The sequence below is a fragment of the Loxodonta africana genome, chromosome 5 (assembly GCF_030014295.1).
Source record: "Loxodonta africana isolate mLoxAfr1 chromosome 5, mLoxAfr1.hap2, whole genome shotgun sequence".
Classification (NCBI taxonomy): Eukaryota; Metazoa; Chordata; class Mammalia; order Proboscidea; family Elephantidae; genus Loxodonta; species Loxodonta africana.
Window position 1 is genome coordinate 108,917,176 of NC_087346.1, and position 21,284 is coordinate 108,938,459.

At 39.5% G+C, this 21,284-nt stretch overlaps 1 protein-coding gene across 6 annotated transcripts in view; it reads right to left on the minus strand.

The window, feature by feature from the left end:
* The window catches only part of ATP10D (ATPase phospholipid transporting 10D (putative)), a 165,284-nt gene that overhangs the window by 39,815 nt on the left and 104,185 nt on the right, over positions 1-21,284 (minus strand). For all 6 annotated transcript variants that reach the window (XM_003415920.4, XM_023555028.2, XM_064285858.1 and 3 more), the window contains 4 exons: positions 8,198-8,386; positions 5,323-5,932; positions 4,444-4,547; positions 1,824-1,950 (listed from right to left, as the gene is read on the minus strand). In XM_003415920.4, the coding sequence (XP_003415968.1) occupies positions 1,824-1,950; positions 4,444-4,547; positions 5,323-5,932; positions 8,198-8,386 (1,030 nt within the window). The remainder of the gene's footprint in view (positions 1-1,823; positions 1,951-4,443; positions 4,548-5,322; positions 5,933-8,197; positions 8,387-21,284) is intronic.

Below are 21,284 nucleotides of genomic sequence, written 5' to 3' on the forward strand. Positions count from 1 at the left end.
CTGGTCTTATGAGAATTTGGGGTCTGCATCCCACTGTTCTCCTGCTCCTTCAGGGGTTCTCTGTTGTGTTCCCTGTCAGGGCAGTCATTGGTTGTAGCCAGGCACCATCTAGTTCTTCTGGTATCAGGATGGTGTAGTCTCTGGTTCATGTGGCCCTTTCTGTCTCTTGGGCTTGTTATCACCTTGTCTCCTTGGTGTTGTTCATTGTCCTTTGATCAAGGTGGGTTGAGACCAATTGATGCATCTTAGATGGCTGCTTGCTAGTGTTTAAGACCCCAGACGCCACTCTTCAAAGTGGGATGCAGAATGTTTTCTTACTAGATTTTATTATGCCAATTGACTTAGATGTCCCCTGAAACCATGGTCCCCAGACCCCTGCCTATAGGAGCATTTTTGATTTTGGAATTGCAGATGAGGAAATACAGACGTATACTACTTACACCATCACAGAGAAATCAATTAGGAATACACATTGCTACTCCATTTGCTAGATACTCAGTTAGATAATTATTTTTCTTCTAAATAGAGGAATGAGCTCAAAGGCTGGTCTCTTCATGTGTTAGTACTCAGATCAGAATCTAGATCTCCTGACTCTAACGCAGTGCTTCTCCACCTTGGTGACCCCTTAGAATTACATGGGGAGTTTTTAAAAATTCCAGCGCCCAGGCTATGCCACACACCAAGTAAATCAGGATCTCTGAGAATGGGATTCAGGCATCATTGTTTTTTAAAGCTCTCCAGATGATACTAATGGGCAACCAAGCCTGAGACAAGAGGAATCAGCTGTGCAAGGGTTAATTGAAATCAGCAACAGTTGAGAAATAAATTTTACTAGTCCAGTTGCAGGTACAAAATAAAGAGCATAGACTCTGGAGTCAGTCAGGTAGACCTGTCTCAGTTATTAACATATGACTTTGAACTAACAAGTCATTGAGCCACTCTTTATCCCAACTTGGGCTAAAAAAAAAATGGAGATTTGCTGTGAAGATTAAAAAAGACAACGCATGTTAAGTACCTTATCCAAAGCCTAGCAAGAAACTTTAGCCTTCTTCTCTTGAACCAGGATATTTATTTGGCTTTGGACTCTATGTTAAGTACTGACATATTAAATGATCTTCACCATGATAATGAAGTCTAGTTCAATGTGGTGAAAAATAGAACGGAAGGGATTGAAGCTGAGTAGAGATCAGACTTGAGAGGTAGGCAGAACCTCATATTAGAGCAATTTTTTTTTAAAGGCACTGGTGAATAACTTAGAGACTATGATGGTTAAGGTTGTATGTCAACTTGGCTGGGCCATGATTCTTAGTGGTTTGGCAGTCCTATCATCTTCACGATAGGATCAACTGTGAGTAGCTAATCAGTTGAAAGAGTTTCCTTGGGCATGTGGCCTGAATCCTACGTAAGTGGACATTCTCTTAAGGCTCATGGGCTTTTTGCTTGTGCTGGATCCTGCAGCTGGCTTCTGTTCATCTGACCTCCGGTTCTTGGGACTTGAGCTAGCAGCTTACCTGCAGTCTTGCCTGCCGATCTTGGGATTCATTGATCTTTGCAGCCTATGAGCAAAAGCCCTGCTCTCTTACCTGATGACCTTGGGTTTGCCAGCCCCTGCAACTACGTGAATCAGGAGAAGCCCCTATCCTGAACCATGGACTTTGGAAGTTCCAGCCTCTACAACTGCGTGAGCCACTTCTTTGACATAAATCTCTCTATATATTGATATGCTTTACTGGTTTTGCTTCTCTAGAGAACCCAGCCTAAGACAGAGGTGTACAGTATTTTTTTAAATTCCCCATTTAGAGAGTATAGCATAGTCTACCTACCAAGTAGGGTTAGTTTGTTCTCTAACCTCATGGCAGATTCAAATAGTAATTCTTCCCTGTTGTCAATGCTGGTTTCAGCTAAAAAGTGATTCTTCAGCCACTCTGCATATTCAGTGTCACTCATGACCTATGGTGGGAGAAAATAACAACTCTGAGGCTGGCTGCACGATCTTACAGGATTTTAATGTCCCAGGACAAAACATGAAATCCTCAATTTGTTTTAGGTATTCCTCCCTCTGGGCACACTCATGCCAGGTTCAGATCCTCATACCACCCAGTCACAACCTTCTCAAACTATGTAATTAGACTTGTATAACTTTGATGACAGATGGACCTTATAGTTCAGTATCTCATGGAAATTCTAGGAAACTTATATGGTAAACGTAGGTTGACCCATTCAGTTAAGCCTGGGAGTATGCAGTTGGGAGAAGATTCCACTTGGCAGTTAAATCCACGATGACTCTAGAGGTACAGTGAGAAGGTAGTGTCAGGACTGGTCAGTTTGAGGGATTCCGTAGGCAGTAGCACCTTTAATATCTTTTGACAGTTAGTTTACGTGGTTAGTCATTCATTTGAGGTAAAAACAGAACAAGGAGGGCTACACAGGTAAAGCAAGAAAACTGTTCAAAACAAAAATTAAGTGGACCAATAACAAGGATTCCCATATTTTTCTTTGTCTTCAGATAGTCAAAGAAGGAGAAATCTACATTTCAATTCTTATAAAGCAGGGTGGGGTGAAGGGGCTTAGGCAATTTCTCTACCTATTTATTCTTTATATAATAATGTGATTTGAAAGAATCTGACATCCATTTTTATCAGAGGAAGAATCAGGTCACTGAAAGATCAGAGCATCTGTTTCCCATCATTCCTATGACCAGTTATGTGAGGCAGCTTGATCTTCCATGCAGTTTACTGATTAAGTCTCATGGTGTCTTTAATAGATACCACTCTACCCAAATGAAACTCCCAAGAACTAGAATTTGGAAAGGCAAGGAGAGGTCCCCAATTTGATTTTAGATCCCAGCAACAATCTTGAATTTAGATTTCCAATGAGCCCTGTAGTTTGGGCATTATTGGATGGCTATTAACAGCCCAGTTTTTTCTTTTTTTTTTTTGTATTAACAGCATTGATACTTTGATGTCTGTGTATTCACCCTGACAATGAAGTCTCATTCACTGAAGTGGAAAGCAGAATGGAAGGGATTGAAGTTGGGTGGAGATCAGACCAGAGGGGCAGGCAGAACCTCAGATTAGAGCAATGTTTTTAAAAAGCACTGGTGAATGCCTTTTAAAATGAATGTGCTGCTGGCTACAGAATCCTTCAAACTGACCAGTCCTGACACCATCTTCACACCTCTGGAGTCACTCTGGACTCAACTGCTGACTGGAATCCTCTCCTTATCTTCTCAACTGGTTAGAATTCAGGATGGAGGAGAGATAATTGATACTGTGACTTCTAAAACAACTTTAGAGCTCAGAGCCAGGGAGGGGGAGAAAAAGACAGTGGTGGGTAAGATGTGGAGAAGAGGGAGATGGGCAGCTGGAGAAACTTCCTTGGTTCTTCTCCAGTATTTTTCCCATGCAGGCTGGCTGTTCTTTGTCTCTAGCCCTTCGATGTTCATCAGAGTCCCTGTTATAGTTTATAATTAACTTTCTTCCCTCCCCATAAGCACATACTTCTCTCGCACTAGCCCTTATTGGACTGTTTCCCTAAGCTGACTTTCCCCCTCCTTCTGCTGTTCCATCTCTTATTTTGAAATACAATGGAATAGTGGATTTGTACTGAAGGAAGACACATGCTGTCCAGGTTTGCAGTTGGGAATGTGGTTGTGGTCATGGTTGTAGGATGGAGTTAGGGAAGTCTTGGCTTATCAGTGAGGGAGGGCCCTATGGGGGTGTGAGGGCTTGAACAGCCTCATTGCAGCTGAACAGTTTGACTTGGTCGATACCTTAGCCACACCCCATCAGACAAGCGGCACACAAACTTGACCAATTCACTATTAAACATCTCCATCTCCGTTTCTCCCATGACTTCAGGAGTAGTTCTGGTAATAACATCTCTCAAATCCTGTCTTTAGAAGCTATGTTTTCTTTCTTATTACTTAAATTTTTATTTAGAAAGAACACACTATGTCCCAAGAAAACATAATAGAGAATAATTGGTAGTACTGAGATAATATCCTAGTACATTTACCTGGATTTACAGATAAAGACTTATGGGCACCTAGGGAAAATAAATCAAGAATTTATACAAGAAAAATCCAGGCCAGCCTCTGACCTCACTTTTTCCCGAGTACATTTAATGCTGTAAGACAGAGAAGCAATAGTCTCAAAGTCCTTGGAAAAAACAGTAGGATCCAAGGAGTTTTGTTCCCAGCCGAACTGCTGTTCACATTCAAAGGCACTAGCAGATAAATAATGAAACATTCAGGAGCTCAAAGACTATAACTCTTAGGCATCCTTCTGGCAAAGCACTTGGAAGACAAACTCCAAACAAGCAAGATATTGAACAAAGGATTTCCCCAGTGCTTAGATGAGAGTTTGATACATGCTAGTTTTTAATAAATGATGTTCGTACAAGTGAATGAACAAAAAAGATGAATGTACCAAGTGGCCTCACCTTCTTTGCTATACATAAAGTGCGGAGGCCTCGTTTGGCATAGTCATCCAAGTGTTTCTGAGTTTTCTCCCTTATCATCTGTTGCTTTTCCAGACTTGTTCCATCTGAAATAATTAACACAAGTATCCTCAGCAGTCTGTCCTATTACAGACATATCTTTAAAAACAATGATAGTTTAACCCACAATGAACAAAAAACCTTTTTGTTTTGGGGAGGGACCCCCTCAGTATAAATCTTTTCCTTGTTGCTCTCTCCTTGGGGAGAGGAAATCACCAAGAACTTAATACACACACAGTTCCCATACCATTAATAGCACGAGTAACAATAACAATAATAATGTTAGCTGTCACTTACTGAGCACTTACCTGGTGGCACAGAGGTTAAGAGCTTGGCTACTAACCGAAAGTTCAGCGGTTTGAATCCACCAGCCACTCCTTAGTAACCCTATGGGACGGTTCTACTCTGCCTTATAGGGTCACTGTGAGTTGGAATCCATGGTAACGGGTTTTTTTTTTTGGGGGGGGGTACTATTTTCTAGGCACTTGGCCAAGGAGTCAACATACACCATGTATATTTAAACCTTTAATTTAAACCTCTCAAGACTATGAAAGAGGTAGTATAATCTCCACTTTATAGAAAATGAGTCAGGCACAGTATAGTTAGGTAACTTCAAGACCCAGCGACCCAGCTAAAGGCAGAGACCATATTTGAACCCATGTCTCTGCATCCAAAAAGCTTACATGCTTTTCCACCAAGTACTTCACCAAGTGTGACTGATCCCGAAATATCTGCTTCTTTGCCTTTATAAAACCATTGAGCATGGCCTTTTAATCTCAGAGCCCTCCATATCACTACCATCTCAGCTCTGTGTGCACCTACCTGGTGAAGCCACAGAGAGCAACTCCATAATCACAGAATCAGCACCCTTGGTATACACCACAACTTGGTTGGAAAGGGGGTGCCGGACCACAACAGACATTCTTTTTCTTACTGAGTCAAAGGGCAGGATGTGCAGGAGTTGAAATGTTAATGGTCCCAAAGCAGCAAAGTCCACCATGACCTGCTCTGGAGTCCTGGACTGTAAAGTGCATTGGTAAGCTCTGGCAGCATACACTAAGGCTGCTTCATCTGGGCTCTCGGCCTCATAACACAGGTCTGAGGCCAAGGGCTGTCCAGGGAGGGAGTCCACCTTGCCATTGGTGACGCCTGCGCCACTGTTTTGCTTCTCTGTTTCTTCATGGCAAGTTGAGTTACTAGACCCCTGGGGGCTCTCACTCATCTGGGAGCCTTCTTCCTCCACAGGTGAAGCCAGTTTTATTCGACTAAAGAGAGAGAGTCTGTTCACAAAGGCATTTGGCACTCCAGAAGACGGTTCCTTCCCACTGGCAAGAGATGGTGAACTTGATCTTCGGACAGACAATCGCTGGAAGAGGTTTTTAATCTCTTCCAAGGACTTGATGGGCATTCCAGTCAGTGATGAGAGTCTTACCTACAAAAGATAATTTACGAAGGTCTCAATAATACAGTCAAAGCAGTTTATAACAACTTTAAAGTCAAACTGGGAAAAGATTAGATACTCAAATTACTTAGAATTGTCACAGAAAACATTCATAAAAATAAAACAGCTATGATAAAAAAGATCTGCTAATGTTGATGACATTATAAATTTCCACAGATATATATTTTTTTTATTTAGAAAAGCAACTTATGAAAAGCAATAAGACATAAAATGCTAAGATCATTTGATCCCAAGGGAATATTTATAACAATTTTTCCTAAGGAAATAAATTTTGGAAAATCCATAATATTTATTTATTGTGTGTGTCCCAGTAATAACAAGTTAAAAATTATAAGCAAATTACATATTCAATAATAGCAAAATAGAAACATCTTCAAATGTAACATATTTTTAAATAAGGTTTATAAAGGGTATGGGGTAATACTGAAAAAGGTGTGAAAAGAGTATGAACAATGTAAAGACAAATAAGTAAAAATAACTACATGACTAAAAGGAAGTCCAAAAACCAAACCCACTGCCATCGATTCCAACTCATAGTGACCCTACAGGACACAGTAAAACTACCCCACAGGATTTCCAAGAAGCAGCTAATAGATTCAAACTGCCGACCTTTTGGTTAGCAGCCAAACACTTAACCACTGAGAGTAAATCAAAACGTTAGCAAAATATATATTTCCCTTTTATTTCCCAATTCCACAAAAGGCTATTATTTGATTTTTTTTTTTTCCCCAAACAGGCCAGTCAGCAAAATTAGCTTGAGGAAGAAGAGTTATCATCATCGTAACATGAATTCAAATTTCTATTTTTACAGAACTTTCTTTTTTTTGTACATAACCTGCTTTCTTCTAGATGTTAACTTTTATTAGTGATTAAACTTAGAATACAATACTAATTGTGGAAGACTCATTAATTGCATCCTAAAATTTTCCCATTCAGAAATGTCAAAGGAACTACAAAAGTTTTCTCCTACAGCTAATTTCAGAATGAGTATTATTTGGAGAGACTCATGCTGATTAATTTTCAAACTTATTGCTACCTCTAATATGAAAAAAAGAGTGAAATTCAATCTCTGATAAGGTTTCTGTATTCCACATGAGTTCTGATCAACTTCTCATTCGCTATCTTTCTATCATTACCTTGAAATGCCATGATGCTTAGGCTTTTATATACCTACACAGGCTTTTCTTTCAGGTAATAGAATTCCTTTGGGGATAAGGCAACAGCATTCCTTAAACAGAACGGATCAAAGGATGCTTGCTTTGGAAATGGATACATGAGAAAAATGTTATGAGGGGGGAAAAAAGACCATCCAGTGATTTATTCTCTAAATATATAATCACTTTTCAAAGAGCAACTTTATAGTTGACATGTAAAACTACAGTTTTCAATCAAGTGAAGCTTAATTGGCAGGAAAATATTTTTGAGCTGAAGTTGACCACCTTTGAAGTCACCAAAAGAAAATGATCTCACGGAAAATTAAAATTTATTTGGGTCATGCTGCAAACTGAATTTTAAGTGGATGTGTCCAAAGAGGGAGATATTTATACACAAGGAAGCTACCAAAGCAAGTGGTGAATCATCAGTCTCGAAAACAAGTTTTCCTTCTTAATTGGAAATGAATTTTCCACAAATTCTAAGCTACGAATATGATTTAAAAATCTAGCTTTTGTGGGAACTGCAGAACTTTGGTATATTATAGATGTACCGGATTTTAGATTGATTGAGTTAAAACTAACCTTAATGATACACGAAAAAAGAATTATCTAAATGAAACCAATACTTTATATTCTGCCTGAGGTAGTACATGATGTTGTAGGTCTCAGAAGTCCCAAAGAAAGCTCCAGTTTGGTGAAGAAACCAAAGCAAAATGAACACAGTCACATACTACAAGACTGCTCTCATCAGCTGTCTTCCTAGAGGCAAAATAGTGTAACAGCTCTGAGCCAGACTTCCTTAGTTCAAACCCTACTTCCTCAGATCCAACAAACTGGTAGTGTGACCATGGGCAAGTTACTTAACCTCATCTGCAACAGTATCTAACCCAGGGGTTGTTGGGAGGATTAAATATGCTAATTAAGGTAAAGCACTTAGAATATCATAATAAATGCTGAATAAATATTAGCTGCTTGTGATATTATTTTATTATTATTACCCATATAACAAGACTAGTACAAGTATATTTAAACCCAAAGTTCACTTCTGGAAGTTGATCCTTGTTTGCATTAGAGATTTTACCTTCTGTCGTGGTTGGTTAGGAGCAGAAACCACTACTGTGTTGCAAATTGCCAATGCAATGAAGAAGTCCATAATACACAAAGTCTCCAGTGGTAGACTGTGGGCCATCTCATCTGGTGGGGTGAAGAGCTGAGGTGTTATCTGACTAAACTTCTCCAAAAGCCTTGTGTCTGGTACCACATCTGTTTCCTGAAGATCCAATAAAACAAATTATAATAACAAATATCCAAAAACGATAATTTTAAATCAATACGAGAAGTATCTTTTATAACCAGAATTTATGAAGCATGAGATAGTAAAATTCATTTTTCTAAAAAAATTAATGTATATGGTGTCATGGGAAGTGAGAATGGGGAAATAAAAGATGTAATAAAAATAAAATGCAAAACCCAGACTACACTAATATCCACATTAACGGAGGCTAACTTGGCTATTATCTTTAAATTGAATAGGAGATAGGAACGACACCTGACACCAAAACCTAGTTGGATGTGTTTTTTCATTTTGAAATGTACTGTGTCAGAGATATATTTTATTGTGTCCAGCATTCTACCTTGCCCATAGAGCCATTCGATGGCAATCGATGAGTGCCAATTCACATTAAAGTGAAGGCATTATTTATACCGTATTATTTTAACAAAATATTTCATGACTCGTCCTTATTATTGTAGAAATCAATCTCCTCAAGTAAAAATTACCATAAGCAGACTAACAGATTTAATTAGGATTTCCTAGTAATATCCTTCAAGACATTAATAAGTGTTCTTCTAAAAGAAATTACTGATCATCAAATACATGTGGTAACCGTGTTTGCACCCTCCTCTTAAAGATTCTTAGTAAAAATTGGCTCCAAAAGGTTCTGTTATTAAAAACAAAAATCCATTTTGTTTAACATAGGGCTTCCCATACTTATTTGAGTACTAGTTTTAACAGAAGAATGTTGTATTACAAATATGTTTATAATCCAGTAATATACAGTCAACTGCTTTAGAAAATTTTCAGCTGAGTCACAAGAAGGACCATTAGCTCAGAATTGAGTTTTTACAAATGAACCATTTTATTTTAGAGGAGTCCTGGACACAGTGAGCCTACAAAGCACACTGGTTTTTAGGAAAGCTAGGCGAGCTGATTTAGGAAAAAAGAGAAAAATATGGAGATGTGTGATACCGGAATTAGAAGAACCTAGCTTGTACTTCACACTTAGGAGTTGGTGAATGGCCACATATGCTTAATAAGAAAAGAGCATGGGCTGGAAATTATATAGGCTTGGGTTCAGGTCCTAGTTCCACTATGGATTAGCTGGTGACCTCCAGCAACTTACTTAACCTAAACCAAACCCAAACCAAACCCATTGCCATCGAGTCAATTCCAAATCATAGCAACCCTAAAGGACAGAGTAGAACTGCCCCATAGGGTTTCCAAGGAGTGCCTGGTGGATTCGAACTGCTGACCTTTCGGTTAGCTGCCATAGCTCTTAACCACTACGCCACAGGGTTTCCTTACTTAACCTAGTGACCTTCATTTTCCTCTTCCATATAACGGTAAAACTAACACCTGTCTCCGCAGGGTTGCTGTACAAAGCAAATGAGATAGTGAGCAAGCCGAGACAAGATAGCAAGTGCCCAAATAATTTAATGATCCTTTTCCTTCCCTCCTACCTTCTCAAAAAACATTCTCACCTTCAGGTATGTTATCAGGCTCATGATGGGTTTAAAAAGTTCAAGTTATCTGCTGCCACAAAGAATTTCTATCTAAATACATCAGTTTCTACTGTCCTGTGATATTTGACCTAGCAGGATTTGAATCTTGTTGCAGTTGATGGAACTCATCTGATCACTGTTCATGAATGAGTCTGTCACGTACTCAGAGAACAACCTTGGCCTCAACGGCCTCCTTGCCAAAGTCGGTACAAGAGAGTGGCAAGTCTGAGACTATCACCCAATGCTTAGTCAGCCAAGGAATACTTGTGAAGATTGTGTAGTATTTTATCAAGGCCTATGATTATACTGTCATCTAATGCTTGTGAGACTCCACGGATTGGGACAGTATTTCCAAAGGCATCCTTCTCAGACTGTAAATAGGTATTAGGGAAACAAAACGAAACAAACGAACGAAAACCCAAAAAACAAGAACAGAGTTCCACAGTGAAATAAGCTTAAGAAATGTTTAAATTGAACAGGCTTCTTTATTGCAGTACATCTCAGAGGCATGAATGAATATTGAGAATATCCAAGAAGAGGCTCCCCGAATTTTATTTTTTAGAGTCCTCTGTCCCATATGTCCCATATGACTCACTTAGGATTGAGTCAGAGACCTCAGAAGCAGTTAGTGATTTCATTGTATCAGTGATCTCAGCATTGACTAAGAATTGGCTTCAGGACACAACTCTACTGCATTCTGAAGTTGATCTAAGACTAGTGAAAAGTTTGTAACTTCTGCCTCTGTGGTAAATGCTATCGATGTAAGTCGATGTAATATGTCTGTCCTTCAGGGAATCATATGGCTGTATGACCTGTCTGTCAGTTTGTCGTACTGTGGGGGCTTGCATGTTGCTGTGATGCTAGAAGCTATACCACTGGTATTCAAATACCAGCAGGGTCACCCATGGCAGACAGATTTCAGCTGAGCTTCCAGACTAAGACAGACTAGGAAGAAGGACCTGGCAGTCTACTTCTGAAAAGAATTAGCCAGTGAAAACCTTATGAATAGCAGTGGAACATTGCCTGATATCGTGCCAGAAGATGTGTCCCTCAGGTTGGAAGGTACTCAAAAGATGACTGGGGAAGAGCTGCCTCCTCAAAGTAGAGTAGAGCTTAATGACACAGATGGAGTCAAGCTTGTGGGACCTTCATTTGCTGATGTGGCATGACTCAAAATGAGAAGAAACAATGGCAAACATCCGTTAAAAAATCAGAGGGTAGAATGTACAAAGTATGAATCTAGGAAAATTGGAAATCATCAAAAATGAAACGGAACACATCAACATTGATATCCTAGGCATTAGTGAGCTGAAATGGACTGGTACTGGTCATTTTGAATCAGACAATCATATGGTCTATTATGCTGGAAATGACAACTTGAAGAGGAATGATGTTGCATTCATCCTCAAAAAGAACATTTCAAGATCTATCCTGAAGTACGACGCTGTCAGTGACAGGATAGTATCCATATGCTTACAAGGAAGACCAGTTTATACAACTATTAATCAAATTTATGCACCAACCACTAAGGCCAAAGATGAAGAAATTCGAGATTTTTACCAACTTCTGCTGTCTGAAATTGATGTAACATGCAATCAGGATGCATTAATAATTGCTGGTGACTGGTATGTGAAAGTTGGAAACAAAGAAGAAGGAACGGTAGTTAGAAATTATAGCCTTGGTGAAAGAAATGATCCCGGACATCACATGATAGAATTTTGCAAGACCAATGACTTCTTCACTGAAAATACCTTTTTTCGCCAACATAAACGGTGACCATACATGTAGACCTCGCCAGATGGAATACACAGGAATCAAATCAACCACATTCGTACAAAGGGACGATGGAAAAGAACATGGCTGGGACTGACTGTGGAACAAGCCATCAATTGCTTATATGCAAGTTCAAGTTAAAGCTGAAGAAAATTAGAACAAGTCCACAAGAGCCAAAGTATGACCTTGAGTATAATCCACCTTAATTTAGAGACCATCTCAAGAATAGATTTGATACATTGAACACCAATGATCAAAAACCAGACAAGTGGTGGAATTACACCAAGGACATCATACATGAAGAAAGCAAGAGGTCATTAAAAAGATAGGAAAGAAAGAAAAGACCAAAATGGGTGTCAGAAGAGACTCTGAAACTTGCTCTTGAACGTCAAGTAGCTAAAGCAAATGGAAGAAATGATGAAGCAAAAGAGATGAGCAGGAGACTTCAAAAGGTACCATGAGAAGACAAAGTATTATAACAACATGTGCAAAGAGCTGCAGATAGAAAACCAAAAGGGAAAACACACTTGGCATTTCTCAAGCTGAAAGAAAAAATTCAAGCCTCGATTTGCAATATTGAAGGATTCTACAGGTAAAATATTAAACAATGTAGGAAGCATCAAAAACAGATGGAAAGAATACAGAGTTACTACACCAAAAATAATTGGTTGATATTCAACCATTTCAGGAGGTAGCATATGATCAACAACTGATGAGCTGAAGGAAGAGGTCCAAGCTACACTGAAGGCATGAGCAAAAAACAAGGCTCTAGAAACTGACAGAATATGAATTGAGATGTTTTGACAAATGGATGCAGTGCTGGAAGTGCTCACTCATGTATGCCAAGAAATTTGGAAGACAGCTATCTGGCCAACTGACGGGAAGAGATCCATATTTATGCCTATTCCATAGAAAGGTGATCCAACTGAATGCAGAAACTGTCAAACAATACCATTAATATCACATGCAAGTAAAATTTTGCTGAAGATCATTCAAAAGTGCCTGCAGCAGTACATCAACATGGAACTGCCAGAAATTCAAGACAGATTCAGAAGAGGACATGGAACCAGGGATATCATTGCTGAAGTCAGATGGATCTTGGCTGAAAGTAGAAAATACCAGAAAGATGTTTACCTGTGTTTTATTGACTATGCAAGGCATTAAACTGTGTGGATCATAACAAATAATGGATAACATTTCGAAGAACGGGAATTTCAGAACAATTAATTGTGCTCACGAGGAACCTGTACACAGATCAAGAGGCAGCTGTTCGAAAGGAACAACTGGATACTGCATGGTTTAAAATCAGGAAAGGTGTGCGTCAGGGTTGTATCATTTCACCATACTTATTCAATCTGTCTGCTAAGCAAATAATCAGAGAAGCTGAACTAATGAAGACGAACAGGGCATTAGGATTGGAGGAAGACTAGTTAACAACCTGCGATATGCAGATGACACAACTTTGCTTGCTGAAAGTGAAGAGGATTTGAAGCACTTACTGATGAAGATCAAAGACCACAGCCTTCAGTATGGATTACACCTCAACATAAAGAAAACAAAAATCCTCACAACCGGACCAGTAAGCAACAACATGATAAGCGGAGAAAAGATTGAAGTTGTCAAGGATTTCATTTTACTTGGGCCCAAAATCAAAACCCATGGAAGCAGCAGTCAAGAAGTCAAACAACACATTGCATTAGGCAAATCTGCTGCAAAAGACCTCTTTAAAGTATTGAAAAGCAAAGATATCGCTTTCAAGACTAAGGTGCACCTGACCAAAGTCATGTTGTTTGCAATCACCTCATATGCATGTGAAAGCTGGACGATACATGAGGAAGACTGAAGAAGAATTGACACCTTTGAATAATGGTGTTGGTGAAGAATATTGAATATACCATGGACTGCTAAAAAAAAAAAAAAAAAATCTGTCTTGGAAGAAGTACAGCCAGAATGCTCCTTAGAAGCAAGGATGGTGAGACTACATCTCACATACTTTGGACATGTTATCAGCAGGGACCAGTCCCTGAAGAAGGACATCATGCTTGGTAGAGGGCCAGTGAAAAAGAGGAATTCCTTCAACGAGATGGACTGACAGAGTGGCTGCAACAATGGGCTCAAGCATAACAAGATAGTGAGGATGATGTAGGACCAGGCACTGTTTCATTCTGTTGTACACAGGGTCGCTATGAGTGAGAACAAACTTGAGGGCCCCTAACAAGAGCAACATGATTAGAAGCCTGTACTGTGATAATAAGAGTTGCTGAACTTGCCAAAGCCAGAGCTCTGGTTGGCAAAACTGTGCTTATAAATAGTGTTCCCAAAATAAATGTGGAAAAAATCCAGAAACTAAGGACCAAAGAAGACTTGGAAAGGGCTATAAAGCAATACATATAAAAGAGGAGCCCCAAAAAAGCTCCACATCAAAATGAAGCTACAGGCACAAAGCGGTCTTCCACTTTAGTTGGTCTAAGATATGTTCATCTCTAGTGACTAAGATATTTAGCTGCTCAATTATGCAGAAGGAGTAGAGTTATCACGTGCATCTTATCTACATGACTATTCACAGGCCCTTTTCCTAAAATCCAAATCTTCTTCATTAAGATCCTGTATTACAAAATTGAATTTTGCTTCTTTTTTTTTCTCTGATGGACCATTTCTTCCTTCTCTGAGCTCTTGTTACCCTGGGAACTAGGTCTATACCATCTGAGCTCTTGTTATCCTGAGGACTAGGCCTATGCCATCTTGCTTTAAATAATTCTATACAAATGTACTTCCCTCCCCAGGGTTTGTGTTTTTATCGTAAAAACTATACCTTATTGAAAGAGTCCTTGGGTGGCACAAAGGTTAAGTATTCGACCCCAAAAATTGACGGTTCGAAACCACCCAGAGGCACTTTGTTAGACACGCCTTAAAAACACTATGGAGCAGTTCTACTCTGACACACCTGGGGTAGCCATGAGTTGACCCGATAGCAACTAACAACAACCACATACATTATTGATCTTTGGATGCCTAACTCAGTACCTGGTGTATGGATAAACAATAAAAGTTTATTGTTGTATACTACTATAAAACACTTGTTGTTAGGTGCCATTGAGTTCGGTTCTGACTCATCGCGACCCTATATACAATGCCATTCTCACAATCATTGCTATGTTTAAGCCCACCACTCCTCTGTTAGTTTGTCGTACTATGGTGGCTTGTATGGTGCTGTGATGCTGGAAGATATGCCACCGGTATTTCAAATATCAGCAGGGTCAGGGACAGGTTTCAGCAGAGCTTCCAAACTAAGACTAGGAAGAAGGATCTGGCGATCTACTTCTAAAACACTAGCCAGTGAAAACCCTATGAACAAAACACTTGCTGATCTTATATTCCACAAAAAAGGAGGTGGGGGAACAAACAGACTAAAAAGGTGTTACTTTTTGCAAAACAAACAGTGTTCTCACTTGGCCTCAAAAAGACATCTGTTTGAAATTCTGTGAAAATTTCTGCTCCTAATTAGAGCACAGAATATAACACTCACTGTGGATTGCTTTCCACAATGAATCCAAAGCCTTACCTTGGTTTCATGGTGGGCATCTAATATCTTTGCGCTAGTCTTATATTGGCATTTCACCATTTTAGATTTACTACCATGATTCACGTTAAGCTTTCCTACTAGGTTACAGATTTTACTTACAGGTTTCTTTTTCTTGTGTTCTGCCCACCTTCCCCCTCACTGCTGCCCCACCCCCATCCCTATTTAAAGCTAAATTAAGTAAGCTGAGCATTGGCCAAGATGTTTCTAATAGTGTTTGGTGTAGCTTTTGGATGGCATTAATATACTGAATTTTAAGTTTTTTTTTTTTTTAAACACAATGAGAGGAGTCCAATTTGTGCACAACCCAAAACTACTATGTTTTAATAATGGAGAAAGGTACCTCAGGAGGGAGATAAAGTTGACCAAGTGGCTGTGATTCAGCATCCTACCTCTCCCCTGGTTCCACCTGTACCCAAGATTTTCATTTTATTTCCTATCACCCTCACTCCAGTTTTAGGGGTTCACCATTCTACTTCTATAATTTGGCTTTAGTATGAACACAAATGCCTTCTGCTGGCCCCCCCAGATTCCTAAATACATGGACCTGAAGGAAAAGACAAAGGAGCCCTAGTGTCATAATGGTTAAGTGCTTGGCTGTTAACCAGAAGGTTGGCAGCTGGAATCCACCCAACAGCTCCGTGGGAGAAAGACCTGGAGATCTGCTCCCATAAAGTTTATAGACTAGAAAATCCTATGAGGCAGTTTTACTGTGTCACTTAGGGTTGCTATGAGTTGAAATTGACTCAATGACACCTAACAACAACAGAGGAAAAAGACAAAGGCCGAAAACCAGACATTGACCATTTCTCCTCCACACCAAGCTCTCCCATGGCCCTATGGTTCTGTGCTATTGTCTGCACCAAGTGCTGTCTGTCCTTGCCTTTCCTTCCTTTTCTACTGTGTGAACACCTATTCATCAGTTTAATCCTAACTTGAGTTCTACCTTTTTGATGTAGCCTTTCTTGATCCCTCCTCATTCCCTTAGAGCTGATCATTCCCTTCTTTGGCCCTCACTGTATTCTAGATTAACTACTATTATCACATTTTTAATACAATACTGCAATTATTTATTTATATATCTGCCTTCTCTATCTAAAATAAAACTGGAACTACTGCAAGAAACCAAAAGAGACATACATAAGTAGAAAAACATACCATGGCAATGGATAGGAAGACTCAACATTGTGAAAATGTCAATTCTACCCAAACGATCTACTGATACAATGCAACCCCAACCCAAGTCCCAACAGCATTCTTTAACAAGATGGAAAAACAAATCACCAACTTCATATGGAAAGGGAAGAGGTCCTGGATGAGTAAAGCATTGCTAAAGAAGAAGAACAGTGGGAGGCCTCACACTACCTGATTTTAGAACCTACAGTCTAATACCGGTACAACAGACACAGACCAATGGAACAGAATTGAGAACCTAGATGTAAATCCACCCAGAAGCAGCTGATATTTGACCAAGGGCCAAAGTCCGTTAAATGGGGAAAAGACAGTCTTTTTAACAAATGGTGCTGGCATAACTGGATGTCCATCTGTAAAAAAATGAAATAGATCCATATCTCATACTTTACACAAAAACGAACTCAAATGGATCAAAGACCTAAATTTATAAAACCTAAAACGATAAAGATCATAGAAGAAAAAAACGGGGGCAATGCTAGGGGTCCTAATATATGGCATAAATAGTATACAAACCATAACTAACAATGCACAAATACCAGAAGAGAAACTAGATAACTGGGAGCTCCTAAAAATCAAACACTTATGCTCATCAAAAGACTTACGTTTACCAAAAGAGTAAAAAGAGAACCCACAGGCTAGGAACACATTTTTGGCTATGACGTATCTGAAAAGGGTCTAATCTCTAAAATCTACAAAATACTTCAACACCTCAATAACAAAAAGACAAATAACCCAATTAAAAAATGGGCAAAGGATAGAACAGACACTTCATCAAAGAAGACATTCAGGCAGCCAACAAACACATAAGGAAATGCTCATGATCTTTAGCCATTAAAAAACACAAACCAAACCCAGTGCCGTGGAGTCGATTCTGACTCATAGCGATTAGAGAAATGCAAATCAGAACTACAATGAGATACCATCTCACCCCTAACAATACTGGCACTAATCTAAAAAACATAAAATAACAAATGTTGGAGAGGTTTCAGGGAGATAGGAAATCTTATGCACTGCTGGTGGGAATGTGAAATGGTACAACCACTTTGGAAAATGATATAGTGCTTCCTTAAAAAGCTAGAAATAGAAATACCATATGGTCCAGCAATCCCACTCCTAGGAATACACCCTAGAGAAATGAGGGCTGTCACACAAATAGACATACACACACCCATGTTCATTGCAGCAATATTCACAATAGTAAAAAGATAAAAACAACCCAAATGCCTATCAACAGATGGATGGATAAACAAATTATAGTGCATACACACTATGGAATACTACACAATGATAAAGAACAATGATGAATCCACAAAACATCTCACAACATGGATGAATCTAGAAGGCATTATGCTGAGTGAAATTAGTCAGTTGCAAAAGGACAAATATTGTATGAGACCACTATTATAAGAACTCAAGAAAATGTTTATACACAGAAAAAAACATTCTTTGATAGTTATGAGGGCGGGGAGGGGAGAAGGGAAATCACCAACTAGACAGTAGACAAGTGTTAACCTTGGTGAAGGGAAGGATAACATACAGGGGAAATCAGCATGACTGGACCAAAGCAAAAGCGTAGAAGTTTCCTGGACACATCCAAACACTTTGAGGGACCAAGTGCCTAGGGCTGGGGTCTGGGGACCATAGTCTCAGGGGACAACTAGGTCAATTGGCATAACATAGTTCATAAAGAAAATGCTCTACATCCCATTTTGTGGGTAGCATCTGGGGTCTTAAAATCTTGTGAGTAGCCATCTAAGATACATCTATTAGTCCCACCCTGTCTGGAGCAAAGAAGAAAATCAAAGACATAAGGAAAATAATAGCCCAAAGGACTAAAGAACCACATGAACCAGAGACTCCGTCAGCCTGAGGCCAAAAGAACTAGATGGTGCCTGGCTACCTTCAATGACCACTCTGACAGGGATCACAACAAAGGGTTCTGGACAGAACATTAGAAAATATAGAACAGAATTCAAATTCATGAAAAAAGACCAGGTTTACTGGTCTGACAGAGACTAGAGGAATGCCCAAGATTATGGCCCCTGGACACTGTACTAACCCAGGACCGAAACCATTCCCAAAGCCTACTATTCAGACAAAGATTAGACAAGCCTATAAAACAAAAAATAACACATGTGAGAAACGTACTTCTTAGTTCAATCAAATATACAAGATCAAATGGGGAACTCCTGTCCAAAAGCAAGATAAGAAAGCAGGAAAGGACAGGAACTGGACTAATGGACACAGGGAAACCGGTGTGGAAAGGTGGAGCATGCTGTCACACTGTGGGGATTGCAACCAATGTCACAAAACAATATCTGTATAAATTTTTCAATAAGAAATTAACCTGAGTGGTAAACTTCCACCTAAAGCACAATAAAATTTTTAAAAATTAAATGAAATTGGGGAAGGGGCCCATGTTTTATTCATTTTATACATCTAATATCCAGTATTATGTCACTGTCTTCTATTAATCCAGCCACCTCTCAAGGAAAGAGGTGTGCATAAGCCAGACAGGACCCTGGTTTTCATGGAACCCACATTCTAGTTGGGGGATATGTAGGGTTTAAAACGAACCCATAAACAAATAAGATACTCATTGACTGAGATACAGTTAACATGCTTGACCATTGACTGAAAGGTTGGTGATTCAAGTCCACCCACAAGTGCCTTGGAAAAAAGGCCTGGGGATCTACTTCCAAAATATCAGCCACTGAAAACCCTATGGAGTACAGTTCTACTCTGACACATGGGGTCACCACAAGTCAGAATCAACTCAACAGCAACCAACGACAACAAGACTGAGACAGAGACTAGAGTGAGATGGCATCTAGCCAAGACCTCAAAGATGAGGAGACAGCCACACAAAAATCTAAGAGAAAAGCATTCCAGGTAGAATGGACACTAATGAGTGAAAAAAATCTAGAGGCTCATACAAGCACAAACTCATTCTGGCTTACACAGTATTCTATTTGTAAAATAGGTAATATGAACCTAGAATTCACGGGCCTTGATGAAAATCTAAGTACGAAACACTAGTATATCTTTGCCAGGACCCTGCCTAAGATCCTAGCTCTCTGGCTCTCAACTTGTCCCCCCGTGAATGATACCATCTTACAGTGTTCCATTTCTTAGACATTATAGCACTCAGTGTGTTCCCAAGCTGGTGTTCTTACCTGCATTTCATGAATGGCTTTTGGGATCATGTGCAAAATTTTTACAAATGCTCATTTTCAGGTCAAAGGATCTATATCTTTCTCAATGTAATCTTTAGTCCTCAAAAATGATAAAATCAACTCATCTGGAATTAGAGAGGATCTCATATTTCAAAGAGGATCATGACCTCTTCGTCGTACATATGTTTCTGTTTTTAGCTGCTATTGGGTTGGCCCCTGGCTCATGGTAATTCCATGCACAACAGGACCGTTGTAATACATAGGATTTTCATTGACTAATTTTTTGGAAGTGTATCACCAGGCCTTTCTTCCTAGTCTGAAAGTTCTGCTGAAACCTGTTAAGCATCACTGCAACATGCAAGCCTCCAATGAGAGATGGGTGGTGGGTGCACATGAGGTACATTGACCAGATATTCAACTCGGGTCTCCTGTATGGAAGGCTAGAATCATACCACTGGACCACCATTGCCCCCGATCTTATATCTAGGGGTACAGTCTTTCAAAACATAAAACAACAAGAACCCCATAGCATCCATATAATCAGAATAAACACAGCATTGCAGTACAGGGCAAGTGAAAACAAAATTGACTGAGTGGAAACACACTGAGGCTAATAAGCAGCTTCATTCAACAAATTCCAGTATACTTTATTAAGAATGGATGTGCCAGACAATGTGCTGGATTTCATGATCAATGATGGATAAGTCCTTGTTCTCAAGGAGCTAATGATGCAATGTCAGAGTTAAGAACAAGGCCAATGGGGGAAAGAATGTATAAACATTGCTATGGAAGCTGAGAGAAAGGAATGTCTGAGAAGACTTATCAGAAGATGTAATATTAAGGCAGTTTTTTAAGAAATAAATACTTCATCAGATTTGGGGGATAGAGGTAGGCTATGAGGGAAGAACACATTCTAGGCAGGGGAAATGACATAAATAAGGTGCAAAACCATGACACTAATAGTATATCATTTGTTATTAGGGAGGGTTAGGCTGGATCAGGAAAGCAAGAGGCAGGGCATGGCACAGGCTAGGCTGTTTGCCAATATCTTGCTATCTCTGATTAGTGAGTCAAAATGTGGTTAACTTCAGGTGGGTGGAACATGTGAAGGATCACAGGTAGAAAGCTAAAATATAAGAAAATTTCTTAAATTTTGATATAGCCTTAGAATGAGTATAGACCTGGGGCTGTGCGCATCCCTTTCTTATTCAGAAGTCAGAGAAGCACGAAGTCTCAATGTTTGAAATGGCTTGACGTGTGGCAAAGAGATGAGGTCACAGGTTCTATATCTTATGTGCCACAGAAGTGAACGCAGTTGGGCCAAAATGACCATACTAGTTGCTGCAATAGCACATTTGTTGTCTACTTTGAAAGGAGCCTGCAGACACCCCTCAGGGTCTTCTTCAGACAAATCATACCCTTGGGCTCTACTCACACCATGTGTCCACTGGAAAAATCATATATTCAGTGTGGACACACAAGGATTCCTGGAAGCTGATTTATTCTTGACATGTCAGCTATCTCAGAGGTCACCAACCAGATACTAGTGCCATGGCTGGTAAACACAGTGAAAAGTGAAAGCCAAAAAGGAAGGGGTTTTATAGAAGTAATTTTAAGTACAACAAAACTTTTGGTTTGTAACTCTTTCACACAAGCACCTTTCC